This window comes from Crocodylus porosus, unplaced genomic scaffold (genome assembly GCF_001723895.1).
Source record: "Crocodylus porosus isolate Cpor-Errol unplaced genomic scaffold, CroPor_comp1, whole genome shotgun sequence".
Classification (NCBI taxonomy): domain Eukaryota; kingdom Metazoa; phylum Chordata; order Crocodylia; family Crocodylidae; genus Crocodylus; species Crocodylus porosus.
In genome coordinates, this window is record NW_017728943.1 from 75,721,551 (window position 1) to 75,736,944 (window position 15,394).

The 15,394-nt window shown below is 42.9% G+C and overlaps 1 protein-coding gene across 5 annotated transcripts in view; it reads left to right on the plus strand.

The window, feature by feature from the left end:
• Positions 1–15,394, plus strand: part of RBKS (ribokinase) — a 92,707-nt gene that overhangs the window by 23,686 nt on the left and 53,627 nt on the right. For all 5 annotated transcript variants that reach the window (XM_019549604.1, XM_019549600.1, XM_019549603.1 and 2 more), the window contains exons 3-4: positions 8,007–8,070; positions 12,810–12,872. In XM_019549604.1, the coding sequence (XP_019405149.1) occupies positions 8,007–8,070; positions 12,810–12,872 (127 nt within the window). The remainder of the gene's footprint in view (positions 1–8,006; positions 8,071–12,809; positions 12,873–15,394) is intronic.

Consider the following 15,394-nt stretch of genomic DNA (forward strand, 5'->3'; position numbering starts at 1 on the left):
CACCCCCTTTCTACAAACACCACATCCCCCCCATCACACACCCATCATGTATGAAGAAAACCAAAAGCACACATCAACATACATAGGTATTTAGAATTTATTTTTTCATGATGATGGAGACACTGATAGGCTTCCAAATTGCTTTAACATTGTAAATATAACAATAAAGCATTACCCAACTTATCACTGTCTCTCTCTCTCTCTAGATATGTGTGTGTGTATGTGTATAGAGTGGGTTTTTGTTTTAAAGGTGGAAGAACATGGATTTTGGGGTATTTTAAATAGATTTGGGATGCTGCTGCAGCAGTCCAGCTGGGACAAGGGGTAGTGTCCCCAGGTATCAATTGGCTGGGCCCCAGAAACTCCAGAGGGCGAGTAGCCCCAAGCTACTTGCCAGGACAGCACTTGTATGGATGGGGCCAGGACAGGGCACCTTTTTATACTGCTGGGACAGCACAGGTGCTGGCCCTGGGCTCTAGCTCCCCCTAGCTGCAGATCCGAGAGGAGCCAGGCAGGGTTATTTTGCCCCAAGTGGCACAATTTGCTCCACACCAAAGTGCATGTCCAAGCACATGTGTTGAGGCAAAAAGCCCTGGCTCAAATTTGCATTGCTTCTCTTTTAGCTGTTGCAAGCACATGTCCTTGTATGTGTGGATGCGCCCTATAATGCACCCTATAATGACAGATTCCACAAGTGACCAGATACACTGAGAATTTTTTTCCCTATTGAAGTACTAGATATTGGCCATGACTGGGGACAGGATGCTAAATTTGAAGGAACAATGCCTCTGCTAAAAAGCCTTTTCTGTTAGCTTGTCAGACCATTGTATAGGTTAATGAGATGTAGATGTATATCCAAACTCTGCCTGCAGTTCTTCTGAGGTTCATATGCCGCTAGTTGTTCTCCAGTGTTAGGGCTGTCAGTATCCAAGATCTTGTAAGTCATGGAGACTGGTCCTTATTCTCCTCCAGAGCTCCCAGATTCATGAAACTGGCAAAGAATTTGGTGTTAATATTTTTGTCTGAATGTCAAGGGGTTTCTCCCTGTAGCATTGTTCCTTTTTAAATAGTCCAAACTCTGCTTACTGCCAAAGATGGAATCTATGTTTCCTGAAATATCTGCATCCTTAATGAAGTTCCCTGGCTCTTGGTGTGCCTGCCACTTTAAGGGGTTAGGCAAGCTGCAAAGCCTCTAACAAGTGAGGCTAGGCCTGATCAAGAGAACCACATGGCTGCAGAGGAAGAAACATCACCCAGCAGGAAGGATGCCACTCCTGTATACCATCTGAGACACCGTGGAGGTTTGGGTAGGAGCTATGAGGATAGAGAAGGTTTCTGGAGACCCAGTGTCGGGTCCACAGCCTTGGAAGGGGAGGCGGAGTGCCTGGGCCTATTGAGAGGCCAGAGGAGGCCTGAGAAAGGGGCTGAGTGAACAAGGGCCAGGCCAGCCCAGAGAAAGAAGTATATACAGAGGCCTAGAGAGAGGTCATGCCAGCCCTGGGAGAGGGGCTAGGAGTCATCAGGTCTAGGGAGTGTCCAGGTGGGTCAAAGAATGGGACCTGAGCAGCTGAGATCCATTTCAAGGCCTGGATGAACCCAGAGAGTGGTGCAAACCATGAAGAGGCCCAGTGGCAGGCCCTGAGAAACTCAGAGAAGAAAATAGCATGATCTAGGCAGGATTTCAACCCTGCAGAGAAAGAGAGAATGATTCATGGAGGGGCCTAAGAAGGTGGCCCATAGAGGTGATGGGGCTGATGGCCTAAATAACTGAACCTAAGGACCTCGACTGGCCTATTCTGGGGCCAGGGCCTTGGAGAGGCCGAAGTATGAAAACCCACAGTAAGGGACAGCCAGAGCTGGACTGCCTGGAGTCCCAACTGGCCTGGAGGCAGGATGAGGGCCTAGAAGAGGTCAAAGGTCACTGCAGTGGGAGGCCACAGCTGAGAGAAAGGGGCCAGGGGACATAGCCCAGATGACAAGGGCTGGGGCCAAGCTATCTGAAGAGGGAGGGATCTAGTCTAGGGGTCCGAGTGCGAGCTGGGGGCCAGAGATAGAGAGACCAAAAGTAAAGATGGAGCTAGAGCCAGAGTAGTTACCAGCGTAGGGGAGGCACATGACATTTAGGGGAGCCGAGTGAGAAAGAGGTGAAGATCAGGTAATCCTGAGGATGGTCCTGGGTAAGACCTAAAACTGCACCCTGCTGGAGTTGTTTGGTGTGGTGGGGCAGTCTCCACAAAAATGCCATGTGTGGGCCACCCAAGAAGGTAGGGATGGGGCGCTGGAAAGCTTTAGCCCCCACTGCCTTGTTGATGACTCTGTGGAGAGGGAAGGCTAGGGGAGCACACCCTAACAGAAAAGCACTGGGCAAGGAAGACCAAGTGGACCATAGTGGGTCCAGAGACCTGAGCAGAGTGAGAGGCCTGAGTCAGAGTACAGCCCAGTGAGGGGCCAAGGACAGCTCGGGGAGGGCAGAGTGCAGCCCAGTGAGGGGGCAGAGAGTAGAATGCAGCCCAATTGAGGGGCCTGAGCTAGACATGAAGACTAGGATGCCATCTGCAAGGCATGGGACACTTTGTAGGGGAGGTATGGAGCCACGTAATTGGCTCATAAGGCCATGAACACAAGGTGGGTGATTGCCTTCTGCAATCTACATATTTGTATTAACAGCAAGGCATGGTGGGTGAGTGTGGCACAGACCGCCCCTAGAATAAACAGGGCAGTATAGAATTTTTTGGGGGGGTGCTCTGTTACTACCCCCTACTGCTCCAGTGGCGGGGCGCAGGCATGGCCAGACTCCAGCCAGCACAGCCCCCTGAGGTGAAGGGGGCAGGGAGGAGGTTTATTCCCCTCCTACTCCCCTCTCCCCCTGGGGAACCCCAGCTGGGTCTGCCTTGCCAGGGGCAAACGGCAGAGGTGGCAGCTGGGGCTGGCAGACCCCGGCTGCAGTCCCCCAGGACGAGAGAGGAGGGAGCAGGGAATAAACCCTCTCCCTGCCCCCTTTGCCTTAGGGTGTCATGCGGGGCTGGTATCTGGCCACTCCCTCACCCCTGCCACTGGCACAGTGAGGGGTGATGGACCCTGACAGGGGAAGCTGCACCCTAGCCAGGCATACCCTGGGTGCAGTCCCAGCGGGGGAGAGGGGATGGAGGGGGGAATAAACCCCCTCCCTGTTCCTTTTGCCTCAGGGGGCTGTATCAGCAAGAAGGGAGGGGGGACCTTGACAGGCGCTGGTTCGCTCCAGCTGAGCAGACTCTGGCTGGGGTTTCTCAAGGGGAGAAGGGAGGAAATAAACCCCCTCCCTGTGTCCTCAGGGGGCCATGCCAGAGGCCAGGGTCTGGCCATGCTTCTGCCCTCCCCCCCCCCAAAAGCGTGGCTAGGGTTGCTTCCCTGTTTCAGGCACACCCCAGCTGAGGTCCCTGGAGGTCTAAAACCCTCCCCAATCATAGTCAGGCCTGCCCAGGCCCAGCCAGCCCCATGTAGCTTAGCTTCCCTTAGCTGCTGAAGAAGGGATGGGAGGGTTCGCTGTAGTACCCCCTGGCTTCTGGCCTGGGCCACTGCAGGCATGTGCCTGCATTTCTGGACTCAAAAGTAATATCTATTCACTTGCTTGCCTGTTCAACCTATGCCAGTTACACTAATCTGCAAAGATTGAATCAATTCTGACACAAGCTTTCTGAATGTCTGCAGATAGCCTAATAGTTTGCCTTATTATTCTTTATGTGTTGGAGAAGAGGAAGATAAAGCAGAATCAAGAATTCTTCTCAGATCTACGCAACTTGCCAACACTTCCTACTTTTTATTGAAAAATTAGTATTGACTTTATCGCCTCACAAAATAGTTTCATCTCATACAACAATTATTTGCATATGTTAATGAGACCTGTATAATATGAAGTTTCACAGTTAACCTAAATTAACAGGTGGTAATAAGTCATTGCAATCTTAGTTATTTTTCTGCATTAACAAGCCATTTTAAGGAATTGAAGCTTAGCACCTGAAATTGTTCATGCTTTTTGAAATTTCAGTCCTGAAATTGTACCTTTTCCAGTTGGCTGTCTATTTTCCATTTAATATTAATACAAGTTTGCATATATCATTCATAGCCACTTTGTTCCCCATATTCCCAAAGTGCTTTGTAGAATAGAGTGTATTATTTCCAGTGATTATTTCTGGTACTAGTGAGATCTAGGCCTATTCTTAGTCTATTTTGAATATAGTAATAACATTAATATCTTTTTCAGAGCTATGAAGATGTTTATACTTTAATCTCAGGATTTCATCCTAATGTCTGTGTGGCAGTCCATGAGGAAAAAGGAGTCCAACTTTTACTAAGCTAATACAGTCTCCTTTGGTAGTAGGATTGGAGTGTTGTAGCTGTGATGGTCCAGGACATGTATAAGAGGCAAGGGATTTTTGTGATATCTTTAGCAGACCAACTGTATAGTTGTGGGAGAGGTTATTCTCCTTTGTAGAAATGTTATCATCCACTTCCATATAGTCTTAATAATTCCACAGCCAACTCATTCAGCTTACAAATACAAGGTAATGAATTAAAATAATAATTGTAAATTATGAATGTAACGTGTCTGCGTACAGAAGGTGGGACACAGTGATTTGAGACTTGGTTTGTAGAATTCATGGTTCTGTCTCAGTTATGAATTCTTCATAAGCATCCTAATCAAGGTGACACCTACATTTTTGGATTCTCAGTCTTCTAACTTCCCTATTGTCTTTTACATACATGTGGGGCTTGAAGCAGGGTCAAACTTGCAACAGTTTTATTGAATTGATATTACTACAGTTTCATGCAGATATAACAGTTGCATTGTATAAGCTTGTAGCAGTATTCTCTGATATCGGAACAGTTCTTACGTCTGTCTGTACCTCAAGAAGTTCAGGTCTGGGGAGGAATGATTTGTGCTGAAGAAAGTCTTGTCTGTTTTACTTTTGGCAGACATCCAGAAATAATCCTATCTGATTGCTTTAATGTTGTTATAATTCTTGTGCTGCTGTGGATTCAAATTCTCCTTACGTGTTCCAGTTCCATTTGATTCACTTGCTTAAAAAGGAAATGCTAAATTATCCTTTATTTTGCCTTTCCTTTCTACAGTTCCTACTGATTTCTGTGCACGGACAGTCTGAGTCCAGCTTCAGAAAGAAAGCAGTGAGCCCAACTCTTTACTTTGTTATAAGAATGTTGCTGTATCTGATACAGCTCAGATTATTGTAGTCACCTTTCAAACCATTTTTTTTCTCTTACTTGCTTTCACTTATTTTTAGCAGCAAATATTGGGTACATTCCCTAAGCCAGAAAAACAGTAAATACGTACACTCCAAAACAAGTTAATCGCAGGATTTCATATGCAGAACAGATGGAACAAAAGATGTGTCAGCAAAGAGATTTTTTCATTACAGTTAATTTACAGGTACAGATTGAGTTTGACTGTGGACTGCCAAAATTTCAGCTGTTATGATGTCAGGCCTCCTGATGGCACGTGGGAAAACTGGTAACATCAAGCCAGGGAAAAAGCACATATTGAAAGATTTTGATGTAATGCACACGCATTCTTATTCACCAACTATGTAGCTACAAGCCTAGTAGCAATGGATATAATTATTAGTGACTTGAATTGAAAAATGATATTTCAGTGCATAATGTGTTCTGTAGTCAACAAACCAAACATTATATTTATATTTCTGTTTATATAATGTCCCTATCCAGCAGGGTCTGAGCACATGTAGAGAACATTTAAAAAGATCAGTTATATAGTTTTGAGTGTCAGGAAATGTGCCCTCAATCCCCAAGTGAGCTGGATGCCTTGGGGGCAAGTCCTGAATAACAAAATAAGTCTTATACCATTCCCTAAGTTTTAGCAAATTTGGGTGTCGATAAAAGCAAGGGGGTAAGACATTCCAAAGCATAATTTCTTCTACTGATAACATTCTGATGGGTCTTCCCCCAGCCTCACAGTGTTCCTGTCTAGGGGCTGTGAGCAAAAATACCGCAATTAATCTATCATTACAACAGCTGAACAGGAAGCAATGCAGATCTCTAGGATCCCCAGGATTGAATGTTTTAGGCTTTATACATTGAAATCATCAACACCGAAGGGAACAGAAAATGAATTCAGCTTTTGGAAAATGTTTATGAAATGTCCTTTAAGTATGTAAGCAAGTATATATATTCTGTACTAGTTGAAGCTTCATAACAGCCATCACGGAGATCCCCAGGTATAGCACTTTGCAGTAGTATGATTGTTAAGTCACAGTCATGGATAATTTTGGCAGGATCCTTGTCAGAGGTGGCTCTAATCATCAAGTCAAAAATAGATGTCAGAGATTGCATCTGACAGTCAGCCCCTGGAATCCAAGAGTAGTCAGAGATCCAGAAATATCCTCCATTGCAAACCTCCTTGAAAAAAACATCCTCACTTACCAGAGCAGATGCTTATTAGCCTCACTACCATCTGTCCTGGACTGATCTTCTATTGATTTGTTGTCCTCCAAGCTGCTATTTTAGAGACAGTGACCATCCCTAATGATATTTTAAGATAAATCTTTTGTAGATGTTATTGAAAATGAAAGAAAACTTCAAAATATGGCTGTGCAATGAGCTGAGTGAAAATGATCCTCAATCTGTGGTGCTATATGTGCATTATAGCGTTTGGTTTTATACCCTATCTCATACTCTAGATATCCCAAATCTTCCTGAAAGAGGGAGGTACATTCATAGCTACATCTTTATCAGTAGGTAGCAAAGCAGCTATTTTATCATTGACAATAGTTCAAACACTGCTTCAGATATTGGTATTTGTTTTAACCACAGAGGGACTATTGCTCAGGGCCTAGGCTAATCTCTCAGGTTCTTTACACAACTCATTGGTCATCTGGATAGCAGCTGGGATGGGAAGAAGGGATCTTGATAGAACTTATTTGAAGGACAGTTCTTCAGCTCAAGCAGTATCACATTGCTGAGGATCTGTTGTGGGACTTCAGACCTTACATTATATCCTAAAGTGAAATTACACTCTAGTCAACAATGCTGATATGTTGGGAACTGACTCTGCTGAAGGTGTAAGTCCAATTTAATGAATTAAAAGATATATTGGGCCTGTGTATGTGTGCTCATGTAAATATACAATATATACACAAAAGCTACATTGACTTTATATTATCTATATCTAAACACAGTAATAACAATACTTTTGTATGTGTGTATCAAGTATTTTAACACATCTCTTGGTTTATGTAAAAGTGGCATGTTATTTCTCCCATCTGTTACCTGTGTGTCTTCAAATTATTTGTTTAATATATAGAGGGGGCTGGATGGTGATAGGGCTCCTTTTACCCTGGAGAGCCACAGTGAGCAAGATTCTATTTGGCCTTATCCATCCTCAACAAAATGATCACCCGAGGTCCATTTTATTGACTCTTTCAGGCAGTTTTAAAAGCAGAATCCAATGCATTCTGACTCTAAAATGCCAATTAATCTATAGCATTGTCAGTTAAAACAAAAAAAGATTTGTAGAATGAGTATATTTAATACTGAAAAATATAGAATTCTAAGATGCCATGTATAAAATCACTTTCCAGAGTATAACCACACTTTCAATGTGTAACACCTGGCATTTTTCAGTGGGGAAGAAATTAAGTTAAAAAGGAATTTTGAAATTAAAAATATGCATAACAAATGAGAATAATGATGGAATTACTGTTAATGTTTTCAGGCTGAAATACAATAATGATTCAGAATAAAGCAATCCATATTAGTGTTAGAAACATTTATGAACTGCAGAGCCAGAGGGTTAAAAGTGAGTGTAGGAAGTGCATTACTTCTGTGTGTTTCAGTAGGGCTCTTTATTGTAGTCAAGGGAAGAATCTGTTAAATGCTATCTAATCAGGTAACTTAGAAACAAACATGCTGTAAAAGATGCTCTAGTGTATTGTCATTGCATTGTATCACTCTGCTGGCTGTAGAAGATCAAACATTTGTATGCCCTCTTGTAGGTTGGGAAGGATTCCTTTGGCAATGAATACACTGAAAATTTCAAAAGGAACGAGATTTCTACAGGTAAAGCATTTTTAAACATCATTTCACCCATTATTTTTAAAGAAACTATAATAGGAATTAGAGCTGGAAGAGAAGGAAGGAAAGAGCAGGCAGGTCACCTAATCAACGCACCCAGTGTGCAGGCAGAATCACTTTCTGTAGCGCAGTCTCTATTGCTTTGTCCAGATTAGTTCAAAATGCCTTGTGTGTAAACCATGAGGCTGGTGGTTTCAAGAGTGGTCATTTATTTTAAACCCAAAGACTGATGTTTAGAATGCTGGGAACCTGCAAATCCATTTGAAGTCTTTAGGTGTATAAAAGGGAGCCTGAGGCTCCTGTTACTTTAAGAGGGGAAAAAATAGTAGTAGGCAGTGCTCAGGCAGCCTAACAAGAGCTAGCTGCAAAAGAATAGGCAGCCAGGGGCAAGCTAAGAGGGACTATTGCTGTGCACAGCAATAATAGGATAGAGCCCTGCCAAACCAGAGGTGCAGCTATGGTAGCTGGAGTAACAGCAACAAGCAGTCCATTAGAATGAGAGAGAAGTAGCTGTGCCAAGGCTACCCCATCACCTGACTGGGAGTGGGCAGGACTAGAGCAGCATATAAGCCTGGACCTGAGCCAAGCCAGGCTGTCTGGCTCTGGAAGCCCTGAAGAGAGGAGCTCTGCTGGGAGAGGATTGTAGCTCCACTACAAACTGAGACCCTGATACAACTGGGAAGTGGAAAGTAAGGCATTGATGTCTGGCAGGGACCTGGTACTCCGGGTGAAAAAATGATTTTGTTATATAGCCAAAAGGCTATGGATTGAGTTACAGCCAGGGTGCTTAGGGTTTCGGTGCAGTTCAACCAGTGGACCAGAAAGGGACTAAAGGGAAGGTTTGGAAGTCCCAGTGTGCCCAAGGGGCACATGGCTGTCTTGAGCCCTGTCAGAGCAGGGGCTTCATTGCAGTGAGTGAGAGAAAAGGGGAAACAGGGATAGGGGGGCCCAAGCCCAAAGAAGGGCATAGACTAGGGCCAGGGGCCCATAGTCCAAGATGGACGTGAACTAAAGAGAGCTAATCAGCTTACTGCCTGAGAGGGCCAGCAAGCCCACAGTCCAAGATGGGTGGAGACTGAATCAGAACATTGAGGCCTGAGGAGGCCAGATATTAGACTGGGTCTATGTGCCCACTAAAGTAATTAATTGGTACCAACTGTGAGGCATGAGCATGGCTGTAGGGGGGTTGGAGACCATGAAGTTAACCTTTAAGGTGATTAGTGTCCTGATGGGATGGTGCCCATCTAGGACAGGGGGCCATATTTGGCACCAGAGGGCAGGACAGCAGGGTTCAGGAGGAACCCACAGACTGAGAGCAGACAAGGGCTCACTTTGAGACCCTAGGGACGCCTCCCTTTTCACCGATCAGCGAATTTATATCTAGGTGTGCCGGGAGAGGGAAAAGGAGCAGAACCCAGGGACCCAGAGTGAAGGCAGGAGCTGTGCAGCCTCCCCTGGGGTCCAGTCCTGTTATAAAGGGCATTGGGTGCTTAACTGGCTGAAAAATCAGATCCTGGTTCAGGCACCTGGTTACCCAAAATTAATGGCCACATTTGCAAATGTTGGCCTTTAATAATCAGTCTTAAAAGTTCAAGATTGATTTAGAACCTAAATCACTGTAGGCCATAGAATGCCTTCAAGGACCAAAAAAGTTCTATACTTTAAGAAGTCACTGCTAGGCATTAGTTACTCTTCACAGTGTGATTTTTGTCCTTTTCTGAAAAGTGAATGGAGAAAAATGGTACTTTATTACTCAAGACGCATGTAAATTAAAACTTAATAAATATAAGTTCAGTAGGAAAAGTGAGTTTTTACTCTTGTTAGCTCTGCAAAGTCAACATGAGTAAGAGAGGGTAAGACATACAAACTGCCCTGCTACTGTCTTCTTGACTCGCTAAGTCAGTGAGAGTCTTTCCATTGATTTATTTGAGCATTGGATCATTAGGCCCTAATAGAACTTTTCAGGAAGTTCCAGTTGATTACATTGTTGCAAACAGATTGAAAGCAAAGGAGTTGCACAGGTATCTAACTAAACTGGCCTACAGAATTTAATTTACTGAGAGAATCAAGTTTGAGTCTCCCCTCCCACATTCAATCTGCAGGGTTGGCAGTTAAGGAATAGCACTGTTTTGCTTTTAACCCTGTAACTTTTCACCCAAATCTGATAATTAAGTTATAAAAATGAAGCCTCACGAGACCATTTTTACATGGTCACTTTGTAGAGCCTAGCCAGACTAAAATCTACATCCTAGTTTTTTACACACACACGCGCGCACGTGCGCGCACACACACACACATGTTCACAAAGTTAAAAACTCAGATTAGGGAATGCTCCAGTTAAAACTGTCTGTGCAACCTGAATTTGTCCCCCTTTTACTTGTGCATTATGATACAGTCTGCAATTGCATGATCACATTTCATTTGTTTTTCATAGGACCCTTTTCTCAGACCAATCACAAGATGTGCAGGGCTCACTTAATAAACAGCTATTTAATATTTAATTTTATTCTTATTGTTTAATTCATGGCCTCTTGTCTTATAAACTACACATTATTCAAATTCTGCTCTGAATAAAGAAGTATTTATTCCCTCCTGGACTTTTCTGTGAGGCATATCACTGTAGTATCTGAGTGTTTCGCAACCATTCATTAATTTTTACTATTCTCCTGTGAGGTGAGTAGGCAGGATTATCTCTATTAAATAAATTAACTGAAGCACAGAGAGATTAAGGTTAAAAATAGCCAATAATTATGGGTAGATATTGGATATCCACCAATTTGACGCACCCTGATCTTGGTTTTTTAAAATACTTTGCATTAATAGCACTTCAAAGCCCAGCTACCACCTACTTCGTTTGCAGCTGTCAGCGATCAGCATTTTGTCAGATCAGAACCCAGGGTTTCAGGTCAGATGCTCAGAAAAAAAAGAACAGTTTATAACCACTGGTGAAATTTTGGCACAAGTGACTCCTCTAGCACTACCAAAAAGTCCTTTGGTAGTGGCAGGGAGACTGTAGTTCCACAGGACTGAACTCAGTTGTATTAACCATCGAACCAACCTTTCAGCTCTTGCAGTTTCATGCCTCATTCAGTCCATGCCTTCTAACTTTTGCAACAAATAAGGCAGGGATTTGAAAGGTTTTTAGTCTCCTTTTAATACACAGTCTTAATTCATCCTAGAGCAGATCCATTCCATGCATGGAATAAGGTAGTGGTCATGTAGAAAAAATAGTGTGTGATCTAGGACTTAAAGATTATCATAAGGCATAGGCACCAGAGGTGCAAATTAAGGCTCCACAGGCAATTTGAACTCTTCCAAGTGTCAAGTCCAAGCTCTGGAGCGGACTGTGATCTAATGGGCACCGACACTTCTGTTGCCCAGGTTTGAGCCTTTCCTGACCCATCTCTAACCTGTCCCAGTCCTGTGCCATGCTATCCCAAAGGCCTAGTCTCTTTGCCCAGCCAACCCCAGTTTCTATCTCCTATCCCATCCCTGCCAAGCACCAGTCCCAGCCTCATCCCTAGATTACATCACCTAATGTACTGTCTATCTCCTCCAACAAGTCCAGCTCTGGTCCCTGCTCCATTTGAGTTGGGAAGTTTCATCCTCCATACTGTTTGAGTATCAACAAAGTTATCACTCAAACAGTATGGTGGAGTACATAGTTGAGAAAAATGCCCCTGCTTTCAGTTGTAGCAACCCAGAGCTGCAGCTGCAGGAAAAGTCTTGCTCCACCCACTGCATCTCTGAGACAGAATGTGCTCAGTACAGAGGGATTTTTTAAGGAGATCAGCTGCAGTGCTCTAGGAAATGTCTCTGTATGGGTGGTACAGTTTTTCAGAGAGTTGTAACTTGTCCAGGTTTGGGCAGTTTTTCTTGGGGAGTGCAAAGTTAGATGCCTGAAGCAAAGGCAAAATTCCCTGCAAAATTTCAAGTCCCTACTTCAAAGCAAGGGCATGACAGACCTTCTCAAGGAGAAGGTCACCAGACTTTTTTTTAGTATGGGCAGAATAGAATATTTTTCTCTACCCTTTTTTCTTGGAAACGGATGGACCATTTGGGCAGACATTTTCCAGAAAAATTCACCCTGGAACAGATACCTATCATGGACAATTCCAGCTCATTCAGACAATATTTAGCAAATGTATATGCAGCTGTAAACAGGGTTTTATAATGGGAAGTGCTGGACAACAAAATAATAGGCAGAGCTACCAGCCAGGCCTTTTCACTTACTTAACTGAATGGATTAATCCAAAAGGGAAATATACAGCATCACCAGAACCTCCTTCTTCATAATGCAGGCTGGTGTTCCTATGAAATGCAAACCCATGAAGAATTAAAAGAGAAAAATGTGCTATATTGTTTTGATGCTCTAATTTACTTTGGCCTTGAATCCATTGTTGCAGTGAATAAAAAGAATTCTTCCATGTAGATAGACCTAGAATGCCTGAGAAGACTATAAACAACGTGGTTTTCTCTGAAGCAGTGTTGAAGCCAAATTAGAGAATGTTGGACTCACATTTGCTGTTTTGTGGGTGTAAATTAACACTTTTTGTTGTTGTTAGCTTCCTTGGCATTGTTGCACATGAAAGAGTAATTAGCATTTTTAAATTGCTGAAGGTTATAGGTTTATTTTAGATTTAATTCAATTAAAGTGCATCACATGCTATTGGCTGAAAGTACTGCACTGAAATAATACGCACTCTAACTTTTCCCTTCCTTAGAATTTGTAGGTCAGACTGAGGATGCTGCTACAGGAGCTGCTTCAATAATTGTCAACAGTGAAGGTACATATTTCACATCCTGAGTTGCCCCCTTTCAGCACAGAAAAAGAAACCTTTGTCCTGTTCTTGTTCATTGTGGAGTTTTCTTTATTTAAAGCCAAATTTTATATTTTTATACTGTGCTGCTCTTGCTTTTTCTTACTTATGACTGCTTGGGGAGTAAGGTGTTTCTCAAGGTGAGTGAGGGAGGCAGGATCCAATCCTTAGATCAGCAGCATATGAAGAGGCATAACTACATCAGCCCATTGATCCATCTAGTTTTACCTTGGCCAGTACCTGGTGCATCAAAAGAAGCTTTAGCTCCCTTCTTCCCTCCAAAGGTACTTAGCTCTTTTACAGTGGAAGAGAGGATTTTCTTCTAACCCCATGAGTTGATAAGTTTACACCCTGAATCATGAAATGTAAATTACTCCTATTATCTTAGTCTGCATAGGTAGAATTATGTGTGGTTCTTAGGTTATCCAGTTGCTTTTAAAATCTCACCACAATATCTGAATCCAGGTTCCGTCTTGCAGTATATATGCTCTATAAAATGACATACTCCTTTATTCACCCTACATGCATTTCCATTTAGTTTAGCATATATTTTTGCTTTCATAGGCTAGGACAAAGTAAAAAGAAGGAATTCATCTCTTTTTGTGTTGCCCTTCAAAATTGATAATTTACCTTCTGCATGTCCCTAATATATACATGTCTGTGAACTCTGAAAAATTACTACCATCTAGAATGATGTTTAGGCTTGGTCCTGGAAAAGGTTGATAGATGACTGCATCATGTTAGGGGCAGACCTGGGAAGGAGACTGTAAGAGCATATCTACACAAGAAAATTAAGCCAAATTAACTGAAGGGTTGAATTAAAAGTGCATATATTAAAAAGCATTAATCCTCTGTGAAGATACTCTCATTCAAAAATGAAGTGAATTAAACTCAACTTTCTCTGAGACAGCTATAACTCTTCCCTTGACATCTTCCCTCTCTCCTCTTGCTCTGCATTGTAAAGTAAATTACTGCAGCTCTTGAGAACATGCATCTTATATCCCTCTCATACCTATCCAGATAGTTTGTCCTGTGAATGAAATGGAGACAGAGGTCAGAGCCCAAGCACAGCCTGTTCCTAGCCTCTCTTATTCTTTCCCCTGCCCACTTCTACATGGGTGGCGTACTCAAGGATCAGTAGCTGTGCTCTGCACTGCACCTGAGGTCCCTGAGCAAGGGGGAGGCCGCCTTACTCCCCTCTTTAATTTCCTGCATAGTCAGGTAAGACAATAGATAGTCTAACCATGAAACAGTGTAACTGCTGAATTCTGGAGAACCCATGAACTGTTGTGAGGGATGGAGGAACAGAAATTTATAGTGGATTTAAAAAATGTTAAACAGAGAGAAAGCAAGCCGGAGTGACTGTGCACAGTAGTCCTAGACACTGGCATTGGTGTGAATGTTCACTAGTGAGGTTGTGAGGCAGAGGATGAGCTGAACAGTATATTGTGGCATTTAGCGTATTTCCTTCAAACTGAAAGTTCTGAAAGGAAGCTACCAAATCAAAAGGTGGTACAGAATTTACATAAAAGCTACTCCTGGAGCAAACCTAGCCAGAATGGCGCTGTAAAGCAAACAGATGCACAGAATTGGTAATGGTTCTGGTGGTTGTTTCTATTTAAAACCATCTGGTGCCTGAACTGAGTAAATGACAATAAAATAGCAGTACATTCTGTGCTCTGCTGTTGCAAGTGGCACCATTTTTTGTTTTCCTTGCAGAAGCCTGGCTGATTCCACCCAAATCAGTTTTACAGTGCTTATCTAAGGGCTTGTCTTTACATGCATGTTTTACTACTTCAGTTATGTTGGTAGAATAAAAACAGTACAGTGCATGCAGTGCAGATACTGGCATGAAGCAGCTTGTACAGATTATTCCCAGAAGAGAAAAGTGGAGGCTTTTTTCTGAAGAGTCTGCCTTATTTCATCAAGATAATTAGGGACATAGAAATGGTAGGGTCAGTACATTTCTTAAAGGGAACTAGTTTTAATTAGTTTTAATTTGCAAATCCATACTTGTAAACTTAGAAAATGCAAAGTGTACTCAGATAGTAAGTGCTGTAGGTTTGGGAAGGATGCACCATATTTTCAATCCAAAACAAAGAATCTGAATGCTGCTTTAAGAGTCAAACGCAGCTCTTTAATTATAGAATTATGATCAGTACCTCCAGGATGTGGTCCTGTGAAATCTCCTATTCAGAGGCACTGCAGCTGCTCGGGGTAGCCACAAAAGTCTGTTTTCTGGAAACTTTCATTGCTTCCATGTGCTTTCTCTTGTTTGACCGCCTTCAGATAGCTGCTTGCTAAGAACAATATTCAGCTTTCCAGGAAGCTCCCAGGTAGCCTTCTTGATCGAGACCCTGAACATTGATATCCTTTACTCTCTCCCCACAAGACAAGAAACTGGGATGTTCCCGTAGCTACTTTTTCTGAACACCCCTCTGCTATTACATGCATAGTTCTCTTGTACCACTCTCAAATGCTGCCAACTT